Raw genomic sequence first — 27,226 nt, forward strand, 5'->3', positions numbered from 1 at the left:
CTGGTTGCCAGTCAAATATAGAATAGATTTTAATGTGTTGTTACTTGTTTTTAAAGCTTTACATGGATTGGCTCCATGGAATATTTCAGATCTTCTTAGGCTGTATAACACTTCCAGGCCCCTTAGATCATCAACCCAGCTCCTTTTAGCCATTCCACAGACTCGGTTGAAAACGAAAGGTGATCGTGCCTTTCCAGTTGTAGCCCCTACTCTGTGGAATAAACTGCCAATTTTTATCAGGTCATCCCCCACCACCGAGACATTTAAGTCTCGTCTGAAAACATGTTTTTATTCTTTGGCTTTCGACTCGTGCTTACTGTAATTGTGATGTTTGTTTGTTGTTCTTATTTATTGTTGTTTTGCCCTATTTGATGATTTTGTACAGCACTTTGGTCGGCATTGGCTGTTTTTAACCCTCGTGCTGCCTTCGGGTCACATGACCCAAAGGTTCATAACGAACCATCGTTGTGTTTACCCAATTTTACCCAATACAAAAACAAATTAAAATAATTTTCTTTTAACCTTTGCAATGTGGGGGGTCTGAGACAGCCTAGCTGTTAAAAGAAAATGCTTCACTTTGTCTTTGTATGCGGTAAATTTGTCGCAATACGACGGTGGGTCACAATGACTGATGGGTCAGAATGACCCGAAGATAACACAAGGGTTAAATGTGCTTTGTAAATAAAAATTACTTGACTTTGTTTGGGTAAGTATTTCAATCAAATAATGAAAAATAATTAAAATAATTTTCCGCGAGTTTGGCTTGCTCTCTTCGCATCTCAACCCCTTCATTCTGATTGGTCCTCTGGTCTGCAGCGAGTTGAAAAAGAAACTAGGGAGTATGGGAAATAGGGAAATTCTGTTTTGTTATTTTTAGTTAAGTAGCTTTTCCAACTGATTTTCAGCTGCTTTCAAAGGGTCTGGATAGCGAACAGAACAACAATATAAAGTGGATACACTTTTCAGCATCATTTGTTTACTGATGTCAAAACTGCCTAAGTTTTGATTGAACTAATGTGAATCAAAGGCACTCGCAATGAAATGAAACTAAGCGTAGTAAGGAAAATAGGGAAATTCTGTTTAGTTATTTAGAAGCGAATTTGCTATTAACAACCGATAGGCATAATCAGCTGCTTTCAAAGGGGCTGGCTAGCGAACAGAACAACAATATAAAGTGGATAGACTTTCAGTATAGATCAGTGAATTTTGTGAGGCCTGCATGAATGAATGTGTTTACTGATCTCAAAACTGCATGCACATCGCAAATGTACAAGCGCCATATTAGGCCTACAATTGACAATTGGCTCAACCATTGTGCATATAATGACTTTTGTTGTGAACTAAATGTTTAGATATTTGTGGTGACAATTTAACAGAGATCCAATATAGTACATTTTGATCAACATAACATAAGCAATTTATAACGTAGGAAACAGCAGACAAATAAAGACTACATAATAATTTCCATGAATGTAGCCTACCACAGCCTTGGAAATCTGACAAGAATAGATTTGGAGGTTGAATAAGTACTTCAGAGATGACAGAATTTAAATTGTCATCTGTGAAATATAGGTACCAAAACCACAAAGAAGAACTGTCATCACCACCTGCATCGCAGGCTCTATTGAAGGCGTATTAGATAATACCCAATTGCTGTGAAAGTACCAAGTCAATGAAGTGAATCACCAAGCACAAGTTTAAGACAAAATCAACGTATTCACTCTCATTTTGAGTTGCTTAGTGGATTGGATGATTGCACTCTCCCACAGTAATAAGGAAAAAACAACACACATTGGCCATTTTTACACTTAATTCATTTTACATTGTCAGGGACCTCAGTAGCATGTGGAAGATCCATACGCAGCCACAACAGCTTGGCACCTCCTCCTCATGCTGGTCACCAACCTGGTCACACACCGTTGTGGGATGGCATCCCATTCCTCAACCAGGATTTGTCAGCCAACATTGCGTTGGTCACTCTGGCACGTACAGCACACCCAAGCTGATCCCACTTGAAGCTCAAAACGAGAGTGAATACCAACAGAAGAATATTGCAGGGGATTTTGGCAATTTATTTTGGGCCGCTACCCACACGGTTAGCTATGTTGCTCATTCCACGAATGCACGATCCGTACAAGTTGTACCTCGTTGTAAAGGTGACTAATCAGGCTTTCCAACGATATAAAATACAATACCAATTGGTATTATTAAAGGGGAGGAATAATCGACCGAAATAATGATTCAGAACTTTTTTTGAGGGGTTTAGTATCACAATATGGGAGGATACGTGGCAATTAGCATAGCCTTTGTAAGCACAGAAAAAGGACACTGCATGCTAGATAGCTTTTGTTTAGGTCTTTAGATAGGGCTCCTAGAAATGGCCTTGGCGCTCATGCCATTATACACTTTGGTAATATTGTGACCTCTGACCTACACTAGTGTCCCAGGCATTTCCTAGTAGCGCCATACAAAGAACTAACTTATGGCTATGCAGGCGTAAGCAAACAGCATAATGACAGTTTATCAATTATACAAGCAACATAATTCATAGATAGGCATATTTCTCTCCTGGACATGACCAAGGGTTATGTTCTCATGAGCTTAATATAGCATGGTATAAATCAAACATTGTTTATTATAACAGTATAAAAGTCCAAACAGTATAAAAGTAATAAAGTAATCATTATCTTTAATAATTATTGTTAACTGATCAGTGGTTAAGGACAGACCTCTTCACTATAATTCCAGAAATCTGTTACACGCTCTGGAGAAAAGGAGCGGTTGTCGGCCAACTAATATCTTTAGTTTTTTATATTAGTTTTTACAGATTGTGAAAGTGCAGATTGTATGGTTTCAAATTATGTGTTAATACATTGAAATCTGAAAATAGTTTAACAATATACGCATATCCGAATGTTGATAAACCAAGAAAGCTCTAGCTCAGATATTCGGCTTCAAAGATTTTAGACCTTTTCACGTTTTGAGAGGTGTGATTGTTTTGTGTTAATCTTTAGAAGCGTCAAGTACCGGTTATTTTACCGCAGTGAAGAAAAGAGAAAGAAAACAATATTCACACTCGATCAAATTCCAGGGTCCTGCTTTCTTGACTTATCCTTTCACAATGTATGCTTCATATTTGGCTACCCGCAATGTTTGGGGCTATCTCGTTGTTATGATCAGTGTCCTATGCACTTTTGTAAAACTCTCTCTTGGAAGTCGCTTTGGATAAAAGCGTCTGGTAAATGCACAAATGTAATGTGTGTTTTATCACCCAGTATTTTTGCACTGACCTGTACAGTACTTGCACTGTACCTGGTCCGATTATGGTTCAAGTTATGTGTTAACCTGTTGGTGCAAATCGCATCTTCTGTAAACAGCCAAAAGGATTTATTCATGGTTTGTTAGGTCACTACTTGATTAGGAGGGGGGATGGGATCGTACTTTGTACAGAAAAATACAGCCTACATATGATACATTACAGCTAGTACCACCACACTTAACATAAGTAGCCTAGGGTAAAACCGGCTGCACCCTGAGGCAAATCATATCACATCACGCATGACGCGCCCACAACTCAACTGGAAGCTTAGGTAAACAAGAACAAATTGAGTATTTAGTGATCATAAACTTGTTGTTTATTATATTGAGTAGCTTCTTCATCACTAACCTTTGTAATAATAATAATAGAGGCGTCAGGTGGCTGAGTGGTGAGGGAAGCGGGCTAGTAATCTGAAAGTTGCCAGTTCGCCAAATGACGTGTCCTTGGGAAAGGCACTTCACCCTACTTGCCTCGGGGGGAATGTCCCTGTACTTACTGTAAGTTGCTCTGGATAAGAGCGTCTGCTAAATGACTAAATGTAAATGACTAAATGTAAATGTAATGTAATAATAATGAAAACTTTCGGCTTCTAGCGGACAATACAGAATGCCAACGAGCCGTTTTTCATTGCGGGCACTGTGCCTTATCTATAATTCCAGGAATCTGTGTGCCACCAATTTTATCACGGGTACGATGCACTATATATTGTTCAAAGAATCTGTATTTGTATTTGTTTCACTGACATCTTGACACCAACTGCATCATGGGCACTGCACTAGTATGTAAACTCTGACAAAATAATGCATGTTATGTTAATACAAAACACAAATAAATGTGTCCTAAGAAGTACAAGCACATGATTGATTGATTCCAAGAACACTAATTCATTTAACCCTCGTGCTGCCTTCGGGTCACATGACCCAAAGGTTCATAACGAACCATCGTTGTGTTTACCCAATTTTACCCAATACAAAAACAAATAAAAATAATTTTCTTTTAACCTTCGCAATGTGGGGGGTCTGAGACAGCCCAACGGTTAAAAAAAAATGCTTCACTTTGTTTTTGTATGCGGTAAGTTGTCGCAATACGACGGTGGGTCACAATGACTGATGGGTCAGAATGACCCGAAGATAACACAAGGGTTAAATACATCATACAAGTAGGACATTTTATCTAAACTCATATGACTGACGTAAACCACAGGAGGCAGGAAATGTCCAACTTGATGTCTCCGTTTTCAAGTCCTCGCCCGACTGCAAGTGACAACTCTTGCTGATCAGTCCTCCAGCCACAGACAATGTCAAACACATCTATTACTTTTATTTGAGTGTAGAGACGTTTTTTTAGTTAAGGTTTGGATTAAGTTCCACAATGATGCAATGCCTAATGTGTGATCTCAGAATGTCTCTGACCAGACTGTGGGTCTAACAATTACAGCATGTGGTCCAGGTCCTAGGTCAGCCTATTTTCAACCTTTCACCTCTTCACTGATCTGGACACTCATTCACAACACATACAAACGCTCACTCTCTTGAATCCTTTTCATAACCTACATTTCTTATCACACCCACACACACATTTATTCCACCCTCTTCCTTTGATTCCACATTCCAGTCTATACTGAGCGAGTCAGGTTTAAGTGTGTGTTACCATCCCTTCAGTGGGGAGGGAGGTGCTCATGATGGTGTGAAGGAAGTGTGTCACTGCTGGTCTCATATAGAGGACCTTGTGACCATTCTCTGTCCAGGACCAGCCCATAGAATAGCATAGCGGCAGCAAGGATAAACAGCAAGGTCTTCTCTAGCCTCCCTCCTCCCCCAGCACAGGAAGGAAAGGGCAATGCTTACAACAGAAGGAAAAGGGAGGGGAGAGAAAAAGCTGCATGTCCAGACTCAAACAATAAAGTCTCTATTGCAGATGTAGGCTCCTAAGACTCCAAAGCTGAGATTTGGTTACCTGTTCCAACAGTACTTATGGAGCCTTAACCTCGGGGCAATTGTAATCCATGGAACTGAATTTTGGTTCTGCCTACAGGAACAGAATGAAACACAGGGTGGACCCTTCTGTGTTGCCTTTCCTTTGGAGACAAGAATCATTTGGGGAACCCTAAATTGAGAGGTGACTTAAAAGAGGGATCAGAGGTAAGGAAAACGAAAAATGAGGGGGTGAGAACAGAGACCAGATGAGAGAGAATATGCAGCAATGGGATTGGATAGGGTGGAACGCGTGGGAAAGCCTTGGGAGAAGGACTTCCTCAAAAAGGGAAAGATTAGAGATTTAGCCACGCCCGATAATTAACAGAGCCCAAGATGCAGAGAAAATTGTACAAACGGTAAGAAACCCTCCTAAGAGTTTTGAGGCCGGTAGAGAGGGGAGGGACAGAGGAGGCTTCTCCATAGGCGTGTGTGATTGCTGATGAGAGGTGAGTTGGTTTATGCCTGGTGGCCAACCATGTGGGTGTGTGCGTACATTTGGATGGATAGGATTATTCAGGCTCACCAGGAAGGCTGGTGATTGTAGGCAGTGGTGGTGTATACTTGTAGGTGGATGCCTTTCCCATGACATTCCAAGTACCTCCTTTTGAGAACTAGTGCAGGGCTTGTGATGCAACTGGTGACTCAGATGTCGGTCAGTTAATTCAGTGACACTGATGAAGAAAGTATTGAGTCTGTCTCTTTTTACGTAGTGACTAAGTTCAGTTGAGATTTTTAAGTATTATCAATTTGCAGATTGGAAGAGAACCAGGCCTCTGAATATAAATGACAACACAACACCAGGCTTAGGTCTCAATCATTACTCAGCTCTGAAGGCCAGAGGACCACCTTTTATAGGGCACAAGAAAGTAAACACAGTGACAGTCAGGCAGTAATGGTGTTAAAACAGTAACAAAGAAATAGATTCACAGCTCCCAGCCCATGACCACTCAGGGCAGAGACAGATTATATAGTTGGAGCTCTCCCCGTAGTCATCACAAGGGACATTTACCCAGTACTTTCTTCTGACCCTGGACATCTATTCAGCCTGACAAATAGACACAATTTACTCTTTTCAATAGCAAACCCACATGAGAACATACTAACTAGTATCCAATGACTAGTTCTGTTGATTAGTGAATAACATAAGTACACTGGAAATCATATTTCTTCCACAACATACACATACACAGATTCCTGGAATTAGTGCCCACCCCAGTTTGTAAACGTTGCGATACAGTCCTTCGGAGTGTTGCATTATTTTGTACAGTTTATAGCCTACATATTGGTAATATAGTGTTTACACTGGATTACAGTTTTTCATAATCGATTAGACACAATTCCCAAATGTGTAACCTCATTATGATCATCAAATGGTGTACATGCTGGTTATTGTGCATTTCTCTCTGAAAGTCTGAGTAAAATGGGTCGTTCCAGGCATTAAGTGCATTCGACATCGACTGCGGCTGCATGAAACGACCAGCGAGCGTTACCGCTTGCAGTCAAGGAGGAGTTAAAAACGCTTCCTTACAGTGCGTTCACACTGCAGCGGAGCGGGCGGCGCGTGGCGTCGGCTTCCAATTCATTTTCAATGAAACCAGGCGTTGACGCTCGCGTAGGGCATTGTGGGAAGGCGAGCGGAGCGGAGCGTTGCAAGTTGGATTTTCTCAACTTTATGTAAATGAGGAGCGTGAAAACGCTAGCGTTGGCCAATCGGATTGTTTTCTTGTTTCTTGTAACGTAGCAACCTTTGGTCATGATAAACATTTCTAGGTTTCACAATTTCAAGATGGAGGAGAAACTTTTCGTATGTGTCTGCACACCCAGTTCTGTTCAGAACAAAGTTACTAATGTGACGAGCCTGAATTTAAAGATTACATTAAACTAATAATGCATGGTGCATGGTTGCCGATGTCGTCATTGTTCCTAGTGTGTATTTATAGCCTACTTTTAAATTCAGTCTCGTCACATTACGTGACTGTTCTGTGCCACTGCTAGCCCAGCCTACAAACGACTGGTTGAGTGACCGGTGGCGTAACATGTATTCTACTGTAATCTTGCACTAGTAAAATCTTGCACTTACATAAATGTTGTGTAAAAGTGGTATTTTGATCGATATTGTGAGTACATGAACCCAAATCTGCACGCTTGGCCATGACTACAACAGTGACCTTAGAGAACTACAACTCTGTATTAACTTGTCTAACACGCCCCCGGGCGTGGTGTACTGTGGGAAGGCAAGCGATGCAGAGCGTTAAAAAACGCTGCAGTGTGAACGCACTGTTAGTCGGACATTCCTGCTTCTCATGGTTTGCTGCGTTGACGTCAGTCATGGCCGATCAAGCTCTGTTTGCTTACTTTATCGCTGACAAACTGCATGGTTGCGAGTTTAATTGTTTTCGCATTGGAACCAGTGCACTGAAATTTGTCAAAAAATTATTGTTAAACTCTTTCTCCAATCTGCAGATTGAAAATACAACCAGAACTCAATTAAACTTAGTCTTTCCGTTTGTGAAGAGGCAGACTAAAACCCTTTCTTCAACAAATATTGAATTCAATTAAACAGTTTGGTCCGGATTTGAGCATTGGCGAAACTGAAGGTGTCAGAATAAATACAAAACACCCGTCAAAGTTGTCGTGTGTGAGTCTGGCCAATCATGAAATAGTTGTCTCGTCATTAGAACCTGTGCAGTTGCTTTTGAGAAAATGCGCTCGGCTACACAGCCGGCTGTTCTCGAATCAATCTCACGGTACTTTGATGGATACGTCACAGTGACCTAGCCTCGGCGCCGTCTCAAGTCGGACAAAAAGTCTTAACAGAATTCACTGCTTCCAGTCAGCCGACTGCAGTCGGCTGCGGCGCTGCATGAAGTTGTTCAGCCTATTGTTCAGAAGAATAGCGTAATTTGATTAAAAAGTTGATTGTAGAAGGGAAAACATAAAAAGAAGTGCAGAAAATGATAGGCTGCTCAGCAAAAATGATCACAAATGCTTTAAAATGGCAACCAAAACCAGAAAGACGGGTAAGAAAATGGAAAAGTACAATTTGAATGTATAAAAAAATTGCCAAAATGGCAAAGACTCAGGCAATGATAAGATCAAAGAGTACTGTAACGATTAGAAGACGCCTATGTGAAGTCAAGCTATTGGGAAGAAGCCCCCGCAAAGTCCCATTTTTGCCAAAACGACATATGCCGAAGAGGTTACGATTTGTTAAAGAACACATTGACTGGCCTAAAGAGAAATTGTGCAACATTTTACATTTACATGTATTCATTTAGCAGACGCTTTTATCCAAGCGATTTACAAGAAAGAGCTTTACAAAAGGTGCATAGGTCAATGATCATAAACAAGAAGATAGCCCCAAACACATTGCGGGTAGCCAAAACGTGAAGCATACATTGTGAAAAGCAAATAAGTGCCAATGGGTAGAACCAGAAGAGCATGTAGTTAAACTAATTTCAATTAAACAATATGATCCTCGAAAGTGCTAGAGTGTACCTGGAGGAAAGCAAGCAACAATAATATAATTCACAGCGAGTATCATGATATGAGGATGTTTCTCATACGGTGTTAGGTCTATTTCATGCCAGGATCATGGATCCCTGGTATGGTTTGAATTAGGGCTGTCAGTAGATTAAAAAAACAAAACAAATTAATCACGCATTTTGAAATTCATTAATGTAGATTAATTGCGATTAAAAGTTTGTTTTTCTTCTAAAGACTAAATCTTATAAATTAATGAGTAATCACTTCAGACAGTGTGTATTAAAGACACTGTTGTTTAATTGTATTTTTTGGAGTGTGGGTTGGTGACCGTCTAACCTGGGACTGCTTTCTGTCGGGTGCTTTGCATTATGGGTGATAACTTAAAGACAAGCTGCTCGATTTCTTCTGTCATTTTGCCTCTTAAACAGAAACTTCCGCCCAACAATCCCTTAGCTCTCTCCATCTTCAACTACCGTTTCGGTCTCTCCTATCTAACTGACTGCAGGCATGCGGCGGTTTAGTGTCAAGGGTCTACTCACACCGTAAGTAAACAAAGTTGCGTTAACTGCTTTCAAATATTTTATCGCATTAATCTCTGACACAATAATCTCATAGATTAACGCGTTAACTTTGACAGCCCTAGTTTGAAAATATCCAAATACTTCAAGAGGTGATGTTGCCTTATGCCGAAGAGGAAATGCCATTGAAATGGGTGTTTCAACAAGACGACGACCCCAAACACACCAGTAAGTGAGCATCAACTTTGTTCCAGACCAATAAGATTAAAGGGGTCATTGACTGCAAAACCGAGTTTACCTTGTCATAGTTGAATAACGACAGTTCGGTGGGTAAAATGGACATACAGTGAACCTCAAAGTCCATTGACACCTCTTTCCTATGCAAATCTAAAAATTTGAAACTGCTGCTGTAAAACGGTCGGTTTCCAAAAAGCCACATTTTCACCACTTTTTGGGCTCTGGTCTGTACCTTTGTCACGCCCCAATCTCAGGGTTCGTGTAAACCTCTGACACTAGTTTAGCTGTGCGTTGCTCTGTGTACTTCCACGGGAATTACAAAGAAGTTTGGAAGTTTTTCAAGGATATAAAAAATGGACCACAATCGTGAATGCAGTGTTCCAGGCTGTACAGGGAATGCTGACACTTTTCATAGTCTTCCCAAGGAACCAAACACTCGACGGGCATGGCTGATGTTTGTCTAGACCGTAGAACAGTGGTTCCAAACCCTGGTCCTCAGGGACCCCCTGTCCTGCATGTTTTAGATGTTTCCCTGCTCCAACACACCTGATTCAAATGAATGGGTTGTTATGCAGCTTTGCAGAAGCCTGCTTATGACCATTCATTTGAATCAGGTCATATCCACGTAGAGACAGAAATGACATGTTGTCATTGTAAATAAGATAAATAACATGATTTTATCGACAACCTTCATTCCATCGCTATTGTAGTCAACACTAAATCCAAAATGTTGCCAAACATGTGACTTAAAAGACGATGTTACATCCTCAAACGCTAACCTTTCGCCTCCACATGCCATCTCCATTCTCCTCACATTCTTATCTTGCCTAGCTTCGTATGATTTTCCTCTCTCCAGTTCCTTCCAGTTCGTGACTCGTCATTGATATACTGACAGTTCATTTCCTCTCTGGGAAAGGGGAAGGAAAAAGGGTGTTTTCTCTTAGATCCGAAAAAAACGCGGCTTACATGTAAAAACCGGGCCGTGGTTTGTGTGTTGAACAATTCGTTGTTTGCGGTTCGGTTTTGCACCCCTACTAACTTCCAACTTTTCCGAAGTGTCATTTCAATCCAGATGTCCTTACAAGGTTGGGAAGTAAGCTGGGATATGGATTTGGATTTTATGGACTTCCACAGAATTAGATTCTATTTGTGCAGAGCCAGACCTTGTAAACATTGGGGGCTTAGCCCAAACCTAGGTCCTAGTCAGTGGCGGCTGGGAAACCCCCGAAGGGACCGTGAGGCCCACACCCCAAGGGCCCCGCCCTGCATACCAAAAAAAGACTAGGCCGGGGGTACTCAATAGGCGGGCCGCGGTCCGGATCTGGACCCAGACGCAATACAATTTAGACCAAAGCCAAAATACTAATTTACATTTACATTTAGTCATTTAGCAGACACTCTTATCCAGAGCAACTTACAGTAAGTACAGGGACATTCCCCCCGAGGCAAGTAGGGTGAAGTGCCTTTCCCAAGGACACAACATCATTTGACACAGCCGGGAATCGAACCAACAACCTTCTGATTAATAGCCCGACTCCCTAACCGCTCAGCCATCTGACCCCCAATTTAGTCATGATCCAAGCGAGTTTTCATTGGTGCGTGATTTCATACATATTTTCCTACTAGATGTTGTTTCTATCTTCTGTGTCCAATCCAAAGATCCAATCAGGAGCTGTAATAACTAATCACCATGACAACTCACTCAACGTTGTCCGCAACCTCTGTAGGTCACGCAGGTTGTGTGTGTCATTCGCAACAACGCAGGCTAATCGATTTGCTAACGGTACCCGTTTCTTCCTTAGCAAAAATCATGGCGTGACAAAACCCAACAAAAAGCAAAAACTTGATTCAGAAAATCTCTAATTTCAGACAGAATGGACTGACAAGTATGCATTTGTGTTGCCGGTGGGGAGTACAAAACCGATGTTTAATCTACAATGAGACGGTTGCCCTTGTCAAAAGTGGTAACGTGAAACTTCACTATAACACAAAGCATAGACACTTTGAACAAAATTACCTCCAGAACTCTGAGGTAAGGCCCAGAAAAATAAATAATCACTGTTCCGGACCCTGGACTGAATGGACATTTGGTGAGTGGACCTTTTGAGTTTCTAATTGAGTACCCCTGAACTAGGCCTATACAAAAATTAGTGGTGGGCCGTTATCGGCGATAAAAAAAATATCGCCGTTAATCTATTCTCAAGGTTGGGTTGGGAGCTGGGTCTATACTACGCAAGCTATGATGACTTTCACCTTGATATTTTAGCGCGGATGTATACCTAGCCGAATTGCACTGTAGGGGGCGAGAACGAGTCTTCGAACCTGTGTGTATGCCTTGTGTATGAAATTATCACATCAAACGTGACGTGCTAACATGGATGCAGCTATGAAGCCCGTCTGGTTTGCTTCAGGGAAAATGTATTTTTAAGAAGCTTCCCAATGGAAACCTCGACAAGACTAAGCTTGTTTGCACCTTGTGCTATGCGGAATTAGTTTACTGTAGGAGTTCTTCCAGTCTCAAATACCACCTAAACGCAAAGCATCCCTTAGCTAATGCTGAAGATGCCGGGCCAAGCACTGATGTAGCGCAGGGGAAGAGTCGTCGTCAAATTACGATGTTTGAGTGCAACCGAGGCAAGCCCGTCAGCACAGTTCTATCAGCCAAGCTAACTAATCTAATAAACAGTTAATAAACACAAGTACATTTTATTGAACATAATTTATTTTCATCACCAATTATCATAGTAGAACAGCTTTCTCAAGCAGTTTGTGATGCATTTTGGAAACAGGAGATGAGCTCCTGGTCTAATGCGCCACCTGGCTTGAGAAACCCGTTCTCAAAGACTTACTTTTAGTCATTATTTGGGTAGCACACATATTCTGAATGCCTTCGGCGGAATTCAAATGAGCCATTTTAATCTAGATGAATCTAGATTAACGCCAAGATTACAGTGAGATTCATCTAGATTAAACAAATTAATCTATGCCCACCACTAATAAAAATATACATTTATAAAAAAGGAAAAAACTTTGAGGGCGCTCATTGAGAGCCCTAAGTTTCACCTGCCAGGTAAAGGAATCCCGTAATGTAGGCAACGTAACAGATCTTCATCCACTTCCATGGGCTAAATAGTCTCAAAATCCCTGAATCTGGCAACAATGGCATTTTCGTATCTTATGTGCTCTACTACGCCATTACGCCTCTTGAACGCGCAAATTTCAAAAATGCTAATAATTAAGTTTTGCTAGATGACGGTAGAGACATCACAATCATGAGTTATGAGTAAAAGAAAATATGCAAGCGGTGCTCAAAAGCGCAGCAATAAACTGTTGTCTGAAGAAGCTCAAGCAAAACACCCGAAGATCAGACAATTATTTAGACCAGCCAGAGAGGAAGCTATCGTCATCACGTCCACAGACGAAACACTACCGCAGCAGCAGGTAGCTAGCAGCACGTATTCACCAGCATCCAGCGTAACATCACTGGCACTGCCTGAGATCGGCAGTCATAGCCTTTCTACTAATATTTCTTCTCCCGAGCACAGAGACATACCTAGTTCATTTAGCGCCAGTTCTCTTCCACCCTGTCCAGCCCTTACAGAAGATGACAACCAGAGCAGCGGAGATTACCCCTCTATTGTGGTAAGTGAGTCAAGTGATGGCTCCAGTGCAGAGTTCCCTACTGACAGGGCTTTTCCCTGTAGACATTGATGATGACAGCATCAAGAAATATGTCATAAATAAAGGCAGAGCTTAAAGTATTCCGGCACCGTGCCGGATGTCCGGCGTGTGGCCATGAGAATTTTTTGGGGGGGGAACTTGCATGCGGTTTAATATTTCAGAGTCAATTGATTTCACTTACCACTCATATGAGAGGAACGCAGCTATAATTAACGTTACAAGCCTATCAGAAGCAGAGCAGGGTGGGTCCTGGCAACACAGCGTAAATGAGATCCATACGTCAAGTTAGCGTTGTCGGTGAAAGCATGGAGCGCAAATTCATGAAGCCTGGGGATGATGTCCTACCCATAGATAAGGACTCAAAAGTAAATGGCGCTGGGCGTGGATATAAAGAGGTAAAGATGGAGAGCCTTTTGGCAGTTGGTGCAAGAAACTGAGGGAGCCTGGTGCTTGTTTCTGCACCGAGGAAGCTACTATGCCAGCAGCGACAACAAAAGTGCTTGCTCGTCATGAGTTACACCCCGGTCATAGTGCATTCAAACTTACCACAACGTTGCTGGGAGCAACTGTTACAGCTGTCACACCGTTGCCTATGACTAGGGATGGGTATCGAGAACCGGTTCTTGTTTAGAACCGGTTCCCAGTGAATCGATTCCTTGGAATCGTTAGCAAAATTCCTTAACGATTCTGTTAACGATTCTCTGTGCCGTTAAGTTTAATAATGGATTAAAAATCGATATGCTCAGTTTAATAATGGGACACGCGAACGTCTGTCTGAATAAACTATAAAAGTTCGTGCATAGACAGACTGCAGCAAACATGGCAACTAGGAAGAAGCGTTCTAAAGTTTGGTGGTATTTCACACGACAAAATGACAACAACGCCACTTGTAACGCGTGTAAAAAGTCTATTTCGTCGCAGGGAGGAAATACTACAAATATGAAGAAGCATTTGAACACACAGCATGGAATGAAGTTACTGGAACGTCATGTGTTCGATGCATGCAGCAGCGCAGCTAACGTTCGCGCTTCATCTCTAACTATCTAAGGTAGAGCTAAACTGCTCAAAAGTGATCACAACCACTTGTTACTGTGTGAAGCAATTTGCCTTTATTGTGTGTAGTCGATCTAGTTATCTTCTGTCCCGTCGTTTGAAGCATACATTTTAGCTCCGGCATTCGCAAGCTATTTTTACTAATGTTTTGTTAGCTATTGAATGGTAATGCAAGCTAGCTAAAAACAATGTTAGTTATCTTGGCTAAACTGGTTTTCATAGCAACAGAAATCAACAAATCAGATCAGTCGAACTTTATTCAGAATGGGGGGGGGATCTGTATTTTTTACTCTACTCTTAACGCATGACTATGTTTAACTTAATGTCTGCACCTCTCTATCACCAACTGTCTCTGGAGTGGAGGGTGGGGGCTTCATAATCCAACATATTACACCCCTGAACTTTTAAAACAGATCTAATGGCCTACTACAATTGTAAATATCCTATGGCTTCTTCTCCAATTGGGCCTCGAAACAATGTCATATAATATTTTCTGCCCATTCTGCACAGTTTTTGGGGACTTTCCACACCAGCACCCTTTACCCAGTCCATCTATTCTGCCCTACTACATGTGTTTTCCAACACCAGTTAAAATCAACCCTGGGCAGGGACAGCGCCAGAGAATTTATAATACAGGTGCTAGATCATTGACAGGGGGAGCTGCGCAATTATATATACATAAATACTATTAATAAAGAAGCAGTACTTCTCTTGAGTGGTTTTTATTCAGATGAATAATCATTGGATTCAGGTCAAAAGTCTATCACTTGAACTGGTTTCATCACTTTAAGACACTCAAAGTCAGCAGCTTGGCATACTGGGACATGGAAAGGATTAAACATTTTGACTTTCATCAAAGTAAAAAATGCTGGTTTGTCCTTTTTCATCAATGTCCTCAAAAAAGCAGTCTGCAGAGCTACTGTGTCTGTGGGGTGACTGTATGTCTCTGGAGGGCTGGCAGGCAGGGGCAAGCAGGGCCTGCAGGCAGGCAGGCAGGCAGGGCAGGCCAGCTGGATAAAGCTGTCCTGGGGTCAGGGCTGAAGAGAAGCTATCCAGCTAGAGCAGGGCTCCAGACGTACTTTTTTTACTAGGAGCGCAGTAGACCCTGACTGAAAATTTTAGGAGCGCAAGCAAAAAATTTAGGGGCACACCTTAAATCGACCTGCAATGCAATTATTAATTAATTTGTCCATGTAGTTTCTGGAGATTAACATCTTCATGGACTGATACTCCTCTCTAGCCAGATTAGTGTCACAGCCATTTCTAAAATGAGTGAAGAAAAAGTTTCTAAGAGAAAACTGTTTCAGGATCAAGTGTGTGAAATTATGTTCTTTTTGATACTTTTTTATGCTCTGCCATGATAATTTAAAGAGTCAATGACCTTGTTAACACAGTGGAGAAGTGGTCCAGCAGGAAGTCCAGCTCCTCTGTACCATAGTCTATTAGCCGGTCTCTCTGCTCTGGCCAGGAATCATGACTGAAGATCTTGAATGATCTCACTGCCTTTGCTGTTGCTTTTTCATCTGAGTTTTCATCTATTAAAAGAGAGAGAGGGAGAGAAAGAAAAATATAACACCAAAGATCCATCCATCCATCATCTGCCACTTTTCCGGGGGTCGGGTTGCGGGGGCAGCAACCTAAGCAGGGAGGCCCAGACTTCCCCCTCCCCGGCCACTTCCACCAGCTCTAGAGCTAGCTTCTGCAGCCGAGGATCGGACCGCCAAGGCCCCCGCCCGTCTCACACTGCATCCGACCCCCATGACCCCTCCTGCAGATGGTGATCCCACTGGAAGGGGGTCCGACGTTGTATCTTCGGGCTCTGCCCGGCCGGGCCCCATGGGAAAAGGCCCGGCCACCAGGTGCTCGCCATCGAGCCCAACCCCCGGGCTTGGCTCCAGGGGGGGGCCCCGGTGACCCGCTTCCGGGCACGGGCAACTGGGAACCATTGTTCTTTTTCTTCATGGTAGGTTTTTGAGCCACGCTTTGTCTGGTCCTTCGCCTGGAACCTGTTTGCCTTGGGTGACCCTACCAGGGGCATAAAGCCCCCGACAACCTAGCTTCGAGGATCATTAGGACACGCAAACCCGTCCACCGCGGTAAGGTGGTGACTCAGGCAGGGGACACCAAAGATGAATGTGTGATAATGATTGCTTATTTTATATTTACAGTAAATATGTTACAATTTTGTCCTTTCACTTGCCAAGTAGACTGCTGAATCTTTGTTTCAAGTGCATCACAGTACAGTCAACTTTTGCCTTCACTGCTTGCTGCAGCTTTGGTGTGCTCACTGTGGAGAGTCCATCCTCTGCTAGTTCAGCAGCTTCTCCTTTGATGTTGACCCCCTGAGTGAAAATATTTGGGAGATGGCTTGAGACAAGGATATAAAATAAAGATTCAACTCAGCAACTAAATCTGATAATTCCTTACCTGATATTTGTAGACAGGGTGATACTCTCCTTCTCCATGCTCCTGCCTTTGTTTCTGGGCCTGAAGGTCTGCCTGTAGCTCTGCTAGTCTACCACCTGGCTTGCATCTGACTGCCATGGCCTCAACAGTCACAAGAAGATTTTCAATCCCATTGACAACCTGTGAAACATTTTAGAAATGTAAAAACCTAAACCTGGTGAGATTAGAATTAAGCATACTCTAATTTAGCTGTCACTTGAGCTTTACCTGAGGCAAGATGACATAATTCCTTTGAAGGAGAAGGCTGAATTTGCTGATGGCCTCAAACAAATCAGCCAAGAAGTGACAAAAAGCAACAAAGGTTCCAGCTTCCATCATCTTCTTGATCTGCAGGACAGAACCAATATATAAGTAATGTTTACGGATCCAACATATTAAATGATTTAAAAATTAAATACAGACCTTCCTTACTCTCCCAGCAATATCTGGATTGCTTGATGATGCAGTCAAATGTTCCATGTGGAAGTAAACTGCCCTGAGCTCTGCAGGTTCCGGTCCTTTCCTCCAGGTTTCAGTAAGGTATGTAGGGCCACATGTGGTTACATGTGGGAGCCAGCGTGTCCCACTGACACCCCCTGGGACGTTCACATGCACATCCAACTCTTGTCCGAGGGCTCTGAGCTCTGTCACAGACTTGGGACTGTAGTGGTATGTCTTCCACACCATGTTAAGGAGATTGTAGACTTGGTCCACCATTGGGACTTTTCTTTGCACAGACAGCATTGCCAGCTCCAGTCTACAATTAAAGTGAATACATTACATACATACCTACTTAAACAAATACATATTGTTTGCTTCCCCTAACTTTAACCTGACTGTCTACATAACCTACCTATGTGGCAAGGAATGGGACAATAAAAGCCCCTGCCTCAGCTTAGACACCTCCCTTATGTCCAAGATTGACGGCAGCACCATCAGCTCCCATGGCAACTGTCTTCTCTAACCACCCTGTTTCTGTCCTGAAGGACTCAAATTCTTTGTGTCTATTCCAATATGTAATGATGGTATTCAATGACACAAATCTGTGTTCTAGAAAGAGTGGTCTGGAGTCGCAGAGGTCCGATAATATCAGCTTTAATGCAGCAGTTGGAAATCAACAAGTACAGAGCTCTGGGGTTGTCTAAGTTTCCCTACCCGCAACAGAGTTTGGGCTGGTTCACAAAGTCCAACTCCCTATCTGTCCCTCCCCAGCATATATTTATACAGTGCAATTAAAACAGAAAGATGAAAAGAGGGTTGAGCTTGTTCTCTCGTGCATCAGGGAGTTGTTCTTGCCTACGCGTCCCACCTGCTCGGGTGCCGTCTCCACCCGGTTTCAAGGTTGTTTCTGAAAATGAAGAGATAGAGACACAAAGAACAGCCTGCTTCCCACACCCAGTGTGAGACACAATGTTTAAGCCTGAGCACACTTCTAAGTTCATAAAACAGAACTTTAATAAGCACAATGCATAACTTTACTAAGCACAATATATTCTTTAGTCCCTAGTTGATGAAAGGCCTCTTTGGTGGCTTTATAGACTCCTTTAAATGAATGATATGTTAGCTGTAATTGTTGTGTACAATTGGATTTGGAATGATATTCACTATATACCAAAACCACCAGCAAACAGTAATAGTTTCTTTCCCCTGTCATCACACTGAACAGTTAAATCACTGTGGCACCTACAAACAACATGTTAAGGCTTTAAAAGGTTAAAAGCATTGAAACTGATGTGTTCTGAGTAAGCACTTAAAGCACTAAACTGAGGTCAAATTCAGCTATAGTAATTAACATAGACCTACCTTGTGCATTTGCATGCTGGACTTCCACATGGCCAATCAAGATATTTGTTGGTTTACCTTGTTGCAGGACCCTTGCATATACTATTTCACATTCTTTAGTTGAAACATCTGTGTCACCATCAATCATGAATGAGAGATAAGTGGCGTCCTTAATCTTCTCACAAGTCTTCTGTTTGAGTGAATCTGCAATAGCGCCAATGAACTGCGCACATGTTGTGTCGTTGCAGTATTTCATTTTATGCCATTCTTTTTTAATAATTCAACTTCACTCTTGAATTTTGTGAATGGTAGTTCCTCCTTTGCGATGAAGTATGCAGTGTTAAACTTGACTACCATTTCAGCCTCATCCGCTGACTGCTAACGTGTTGTCTGCGGAATGCATTTGGAAGAGGTGACTCAGTTTCATTAACGTATCTGTCTCGGCACATTTTATACCCCAAGCTGATGTTGTGTTTTATTAAAGTGTCATGTTTGAATTGTGCTGTGCCAGTTGCTTCGGCAAATTTAGTTTTTCCCGTGTGTTGACCACATCGAGAACAGAAGATACAGTGCATTGTGTTTGTGATTTAGCAATATTTCAGCCACGTAAACTCACTTAACCATTCTTGTCTGAAATGTTGTTGTCTTGGCTTTTTAGCCACACCGGGCGACTCATCACTTGATTTTTCATTCTGTTTTTCAGCTCATTGTTGTTGTTGGCCTGGCTTTGGTGCAAAAAAAGTGTTGATGGTTCGTTTTGCAATTTTTTACTGAGCTGTGGTGATCTTTTAAGTGCGACGACAGCGAGTAACATCAGTGGGTGCGTTCGACTTCACGCAGCGCCTGAGTCGCCTGTAGCCCGGCTGACTTGAAGCAACCAATGGCATTCTCAACTTCAAGTCAGCCGGCTGTCGCGTTTGTCGTCTTTCAACATGAAATAACAACTTTTAAAAAATTCAAAATTTGTAGGTCGCACATGCGCGAGTACTTTTAAGTACTTTGTTAGTATTCCTATTATTATTATTTTTCCTCTTCTCCGCTAATGGCTCAATAGCTCAAAAAGTCCTTGACCCGATTTTTTCAAATCCCAATGATACATCAGGTCACTCACTACTCCCAGACCGCTAATGGCCCATGTACGCCCATAGGTGGCGCTATAAGCCACGCCCAAAGTCTACGTGATTTCCCCAGCGCCCCATTATTCCAAAATGCCTGAAAATTGGTATACATGCCTTATTTCTCATGGGGAACAAAAAAGCCTCAAGAACCCATAAGATCCGCCATGATAGATTTTGCTGTACTGTCCAAATTTGGTACAACCTTAAAAACCCTTCTCCTCATGAACCATAGATCCAATCGACTTGAAAATTGTTACAGATTTGTAGAATACATGTCTTTCTATCGAGTGAAATTGAATAAGGAATGCAATACAAAATGGCTGAAAGAAGTGTATTTATGTAAATGTCCACATTGCCACAATATCTTTGTGTTAATAAATCAAATATAATTTTGACTGATGGTTTTTCAAACCTTTGTGCCTTCAAGATGACATCATTCTGAAGTACCATACGCAATTTCACCTTGATATGTCAATATATGATTGAATTCAATTGAATTGCTCCACAGCGCGCGTGCTCCAAATTCTCAGACTCATCCTGCCCCTTGACACTAGGGTGACCACCTGTCGCGCTTTGCGTTGTGTTGCACAGCATTTTCACCCCTTGTCCCGCACGTCCCATATTGAAAATGCTGTGCGATACAGCGCAAAGCGGGACAGGTGGTCACCCTACTTGACACACACGCGAGCTTGGCGAGAATTCAAAATGAACTGATTGCACTACTGTCCCAAAAAGTACAGGAAGAAAATGTCACTGAAATCAAGCAGGCTGAATTCTATTCAGTTATCATGGAAACCACTCAAGATATCACAAGGGTTGACCAACCAAGTCAAGTGTTTAGATATGTTACAGTTGAGACTGATGAAAAGGAACAACCGACTGAGGTTAAAATAAACAAGAGTTTTCTGGGATTTCAAAGCGTGAAAGATCAAAGTGCCTCAGGTATTGAAAAACAAATAACTGGACTGATAGAAAGTCTGGGAATATCTGTAAACAAATCCCGTGGCCAGGGCTACGATGGCGCAAGTAACAGTGGCACTTACTCCGATGTCCAAAAGCGCATTTCAGACAGAGCCAAATGCCGTATATGTCCACTGCGCTGCTCATAACCTAAACTTGGTTTTAAACGATGCTTGTCAAAAGATACCAGAGATAAGGGCCTATTATGACACTATACAGTGGATTTATGTGTTTTTTAGTGAAAAGTTCAACCGGTGGAAGCTATTGGAGAACCATCTTTCCAAACCTACTCTTAAAAAACTTTGCCCTACGCGTTGGGCATCCAGGTACTATGCCATTAAATCATTACGCTTCCGATACAAAGAGGTAATGCAGGCACTGAGTAAAATTATAATGCTGCCTAAGAAACCAGAAGAACGCAGTGAGGCATCGGGCATAAAAAAGACAATGGAGACATTTGAATTTGTGCTTATGACAGTAGTACAGTCCAAATTACTGGAGTCAGTTAATGCTGCTCTCCAGTAATTCTCCAGCTCTCCAGAAGCAAAAAATGTACCTGCTTCATGCAGAAAGCCTGTTAAGAAACGCAATGGACACACTGACCAAGCTCAGGGGGGAATATGAAGACATTAAGGCAACAGCAGTCTCATGGGGCACCAGCACTTCTTTTAACAAAAAGCGTGCATGGCGTACAAACAGGCACTTCGATGAACTCTGTGAAGACCAATGGCTTCAGAATGCAGAGGAATACTTCAAGGTGTCTGTGTTCTATGCTACTGTTGACATTGCCACAACACAACTTGGACGCCGGTTTAGTGGAATGGAAGAAATTGCAGACCGCTTTCAATTTCTGAGCCCTAAAGAACTGTTGTTAGCGAAAGATGATGATCTATACTCATCGGCCAATTTATTGGCAGTGCAATATTCAGATGACCTGTCCTCAGAGTTTCCTTTACAGGTACTCTCTTTCCGTAACGTGCTGAGGCCAGCAATTGAGGAGAGCAGCTCAATTAAAGATATCACTCAGATGTGAAACACCACTCTCTTCTTTCTAGTTTCCCCGAAGTTCAGCACTAAAGCTCTTTTTGACCGTCCCTGTGACGGTGGCTTCTGCCGAGAGGTCATTTTCAAAGCTGAAAATAATAAAGAACTATCTTAGAAGCAATATGTCTCAAGAAAGACTGTCAGGGTTGGCAGTACTCGGCATCGAAAACAAACGGGCCCACAACCTTGATCTAAAAGGTGTGGTTAAACAGTTTGCACAAGCAAATGCACGGTGACGCATTAACATTTTAAAATGACCCTGCCAATAGCCTACAGTTCATAAGGAACACTACAGTACACACACACACAGTAGTTTTATTTTGTGTTAGCCTACTTTCAAATATGAACAACCCAAATCAAATGTATTTACTGGGGCTTTGTTAAGCAAGATAGATGCCCCAATTTTGTTCTTTATTATTTATTTATTATCATTATTATTATTTGGCACGTTTCGCCCTCACTTTTTAAGTTACAGACACGTTCAAACTTTACAACGTTCACTGAGTGAAGGACCAATAAGTTGCTTGCATTATTCTTTTGGATATCTTTTATACTTTTTAAAAGATTTAACTAAATTGTTAAAGGGCGAACCAATTCAACTTTACCTGTTAAGTTCAAATCTAGTCCACAATGAATATACTTGCTTACTTATCGTCAAGAATAAATGTTTTTCCTTTCCCTCCATTGATTGTGTGTTATTTCGCGGTGCTAATATCCTTGGTGCTGCACTATCAGAAGGCTATATGTGCTGTCTTTGGTTTTGACGTTGTGCTAACACAATTGTGCCTTGTCAAGTAATGCAATTGCACTGAGCGTGCAAGCAAAATTATTTTGCATTAATTGGAGTGCAAAATAGTTTTTTGATCTTTTTGTAATCTAAACATTACGTTGGACTCATATTGTTATATTTGATGAATGTATTTAACTATGAATATTTATAATACATTTAACTTGTATGTATCAGTTTTGGACAAATTTGTCCAGATAATTATGATACTAAGGCCCAATTCCAATTTCCCCCCTAAACCCTAAAGGCCGATATATGCTTCTCCGTTTTCCAAAAAACGGACACATGGGAACGGCCTCCTACGGGGAACGCCCTCTCTGAGCTCTCCGAGAGCCCTCGGAGAGTGCCAGAGAGCTCGACGTGCACCTCCTGAATTTTCTAACTATCTGTCGTAATTTTGGATAGTTACGGATACCCCCTTGGCTGTGATTGGTCAGTATTAACAACCGCTTGCGTCAGGGGTGGGGTTGCCGTGATAAACAGGATGAAAAAAATCCCTTGACCGCCATTGCTGTAGGTTTTTACAATTCATATTTCAGCTAAACAGTACATGTAAATCAGCATCTGAATTAAAATGTGACGAGAAATGGGCAGTGTAGTTGCTGAAAATGTGCGTATTTTATTGATGAAACGACTCATTTGTAAATTTGCTCCAACTTCTCGATAACCTAGGTAAATAAACACTCGACGACGACTTACAAAAAACCGTTGCGCCACCTACTCTTCTGGCGGTGAATTGTTTTCAGCACCCACAGCCTACGGAGATACCATAAACACAGTCTATCTGTCCGTATCCGTAAGCCCGCCCATCCATTAACGGAGTCGGAGAAGCATACTGCGGCCTTAAGCCCTCAACCCTCACAGACTTGCGTGACGTTACCTAGTAAGTAGTTGAGTGCAAGAGGCTGCTGATCAAATCTGCTGAAAGCATATTTGGAATTTATCATCAAAGGACAAACTACAGTCAGTTCAGGCTATATTAACCATCAGTGAGCTTTGTGTTTAAACTTGTTAAACATGTTAACTTTTATTTATAAATACATTTACATCAGGATTCGTTGCTCCTTGCATGCTTGTTTGTTTCTCGTTCTTCTTTCTTGTTTTATGAGGTGGGTTGGCCGGGCTTTTCTCTCGCTACTGGGCTTCCTCTGGTAACCTTCATATTTCACGCCACACTGTGAATTGTGGGCAATTCCTTTAGCCAAAGTCTGCAAAAATGTGGACTTTGGTTGCATAAAGGGCTAAAAATGTTTGCGAAAGAGCCCTCACACACTTTACGATTTGACAGCCGGACAGCCTCAAAGTCCATGAGTCTGTGAGATCAGTGGGATCAGACCTAACCGTTCGTAAACTCCAGAGAGAGGGGACTATTCACAGAAGGGTCTGTTTTGGTGAGAGAGAGAACGCGAGCGGGGAAAGTCTACAATGAAATACTTTTTTGACATGTTCAAGAGTAAAAAAATTATAATCATTTGTGGTGAAACATTTTTTTGTGGCAGTCGGCCACAAATAAATCAATGTATGGGAAACACTGCTATGAATTGGTCAAATATATGTAGTTTACAAGTGTGTGTATAAAGGAACTGAGTGACAGAGCAAAGGGAATCTCATCAGAATATAAAAAATGGGGGTCATATTCCAGTGGGTGAGGGTAGTTGTGTGACTGTACAGTGCTCAGTAAACTCATCACCTCATATTGCCCTTGCACATATCAGCTGACAGTTATTTAATTATTTGATACACACCTTTTCCATTGTGCATGCACACTCACTAACAGCTGTAGTTTTACACATAGACTGCTGAAATGGAATAGATCTGCTCCAAACTACCTTTAATGGTCAAAGGTCAAGCTTTTGTCAGGGTCCACTAATGTGGTACCTCTCATCTGTCCTCCTGTGTCATTTCCTCTTCCTCTCGCTCATCACCATTCATTCCTGTCACACCATTCACCAAGACAAAGTTTAATTTTTCTAATTGTCTGGACTAAACCATTGTTTCCTGTCGGCATTAGGTTGACCTTATGGCTTTTTCTCACTTCTGCTACAGGGATAGTTACAGAATTAGACATTCAATTAGGCCTGTTTGTCTGGCTATGTTGGAGATGCTCTTACCCAGTCATCTAGCCATCACATTTTGGCCCTTTTCAACATTGCTCAAATCCTTACATTTGCCCATGTTTCCTGTTTATAACACATCAGCTATGAAAAAAACCCAAAAACTTTCAGGTCTAATATATCGCATCCACAAACGGCTGCAATGAGATCGAGAATCAGTGTTGTTCACTTAACTTGTCAATGGTTATGTTTTGGCTGATCGGTGTAAAATCCCTGAAAATCTGAGATTACTGTTCACATTCGACTATTTGATCAATATCAATAAAATAGTAGCATAACACAAGAACACACACAAGAAAATGTACATTTTGTGTTAACCCACCACTTTCTGCAATACAGTATGCAAGCAAAGTTGCAGGCTGTTCATGTGTAGGTTTAGTCATACCTTCAGGACCGTTGTATGGGCCAGGGGCTGCCATGTGATTTCACTCTAAAATGGGAACACCAGGAACAGAAACCATATTGGTTTAAGATAGTTGTAGCATATTTTCCATAGCTGGAGGTAATTATTTGCCGAACTTTTTATACAAAGGGCAAACTGCCAAATGTGTTTCCACATGTTTCTTTCTGTTATGTCTGTGTTTGTCAACGTGTATGTGTATTCTGTCAGTCGTATGACTGTCAGATACATGTGCTCATTTATGTCTACTATGATTTATAATCCCACACCCCTCCCTATCTTCTCACAGCTCCACCTGGCAGCCCTGGCCTCACTCAAATGCGACATGGGCGAGCTAAACAAGCGTCTGGTGCAGACAGAGCGAGAGAGAGACCTGTTCGAGAAGAGACTGGCCAAAGCACAGGTAAATGTTGCTCTATACCATCACCTTGGCTTGTCCAGAACCACACCTAGCCTAATGAAGGTCCTAGTCTAAAGGCCTATTTAAACTGTCAAATGTTTTCAAATCATAAGGGTAACTTGTGTTACGAGTCATCGGCTCTATAGAGGTGTTTTCTGTGGAGGTCGTCCCCTCCTAGGAAGTTTGATCTGCAATCCAGGTATCTCCCTCCATCTTGTTATTGACAGGGCTACTACACTGTAAAAAAAAATGAAGATGAAATTACCGCACTTTTTCTGTAAATTATAACAAGTGTGTGTTTTTTTTCTGTATTTCTGAATGACAGGACATACAGATAGAAAGACAATGGCAAACTGTAAATGTATTTATTCTTATTATTTATTTAACATTACAACCAAACGTTGTTACTTAAAAATACACTAAAATGTCTTTTTTTTTTTTTTTTTTACAAATATTAATACAATTTTCACCAAAATGTTCTGTTAAAACACATAATTTCACTTTCTCAAAACTAGCTATTTTAACAGTTATTTGCAGATATTTACTTTCATCCCACGGACAAATAACTTAATAACATAATTTTTGGTTTAGACATGAATTGTGAACTGAGCTCAGGTAGTTGACGTCATGCAATCCCAGCATGCCCCAGTCAATATCAAAGACTACAAAAGCCTGCAAAAGTCTTTTTGGGGCTATCTCGTTGTTTATGATTATTGACCAATGCACTTTTAGTAAAGCTCTCTCTTGGAAGTCGCTTTGGATAAAAGCGTCTGCTAAATGAATAAATGTAAAGACTCCAGAGTAGGACGAAGGAAAGTTGATTAGATAGTTGTGTAGCGGCAACGCTCCTGTTACCCAGAATGCCCCGCGGCAAGCTGAAAATCTACAGAGTTAAAGGTTTAAGCTTAGTTAGATAAGCATTGTTTGGAGTTTTGTTGTTGTGTCAGTTCTGTTTTGATATGTGTAATGTGATGGTCTGTAGTTTGGATACATTAAGTGTTCACCCTGAGTGTGAATGTTGTCCAGTTAGATGGCGATCTAACCTGTCTAATATGCCTAACGTGCGGCGAGCAATATTCTTCTCCAATTCGTACAGCTACCCAGCTCTGCAGTTGTAATCTGAAGCGCCGGTAATATCTGTAGTATCTGGATACTGATTACAGCGTCCAGATGCTGTATGTAATGCACACGATGTTAAATCGTTATATCTTGTTTTGGCTTTATTGAATATTTGTATTTATTGAAATACAAATATTGTTTGTTTACAGAGAAGTTCAATTATGAAAAGGCATATTTACCGGCAAAGAACAGCCTGTAATGTAATATTACAGATATATCTTGTAAATTTGGTACAGGAAAATTACAATTGTTTTACGGTTAATTAATGTTGATTTTTTACTGTAATTTAATGGGTTTTTAATGGGCGTCCCAGCTGCCAGATTGTTCCTGTTTTTTTTACCTTTTTGTTTACAGTGTAGTCAATCACCAACTTGTGGTGAGGTTATTGTAGAGGGCTGAGATCCTGGGGGCAGGACCCCTCACCAACTACACTCTGTCAGTGTAAATAGGCCTTGTCTACAGTTCCCACAATTACCAGAACATTTTATCAAAAGCTGTCCAAACAATCCAACCAGTTAACCTCTTAGCGTTGTTAAGTACCAGCTCTGTGGAAGCCGGGTAATGACCATTCATTTGAATCAGGTGTGTTGGAGCAGGGAAACATCTAAAACATGCAGGAAAGTGGCCCCTGAGGACCAGGATTGCCCACCCCTGTTCTGAAGCCAACCAGATGACTCCCAAAATGTGTGCGTTCCCCCCCCCCCCATCAGCTCTGTCTGGCTTCAAAAATGTAACTTGGCTTCAATTGTTTCACAAATGAATTCTGTGAGTGTATAGCCAATGAAAT

General features: G+C 41.6%; 1 protein-coding gene across 3 annotated transcripts in view; it reads left to right on the forward strand.

The window, feature by feature from the left end:
• Positions 1 to 27,226, forward strand: part of mcc (MCC regulator of WNT signaling pathway) — a 351,584-nt gene that overhangs the window by 85,367 nt on the left and 238,991 nt on the right. Inside the window, exons 1-2 of one of the 3 annotated variants that reach the window (XM_062478464.1) lie at positions 5,172 to 5,460; positions 25,210 to 25,323. In XM_062478464.1, the coding sequence (XP_062334448.1) occupies positions 25,246 to 25,323 (78 nt within the window). In that variant the 5' untranslated portion in view covers positions 5,172 to 5,460; positions 25,210 to 25,245. Of the gene's footprint in view, positions 1 to 5,171; positions 5,461 to 25,209; positions 25,324 to 27,226 lie in introns of those variants that run through there. The other 2 variants (XM_062478462.1, XM_062478461.1) reach the window with 2 other exon arrangements.

Source organism: Osmerus eperlanus, chromosome 14, assembly GCF_963692335.1.
Source record: "Osmerus eperlanus chromosome 14, fOsmEpe2.1, whole genome shotgun sequence".
Taxonomy (NCBI): domain Eukaryota; kingdom Metazoa; phylum Chordata; class Actinopteri; order Osmeriformes; family Osmeridae; genus Osmerus; species Osmerus eperlanus.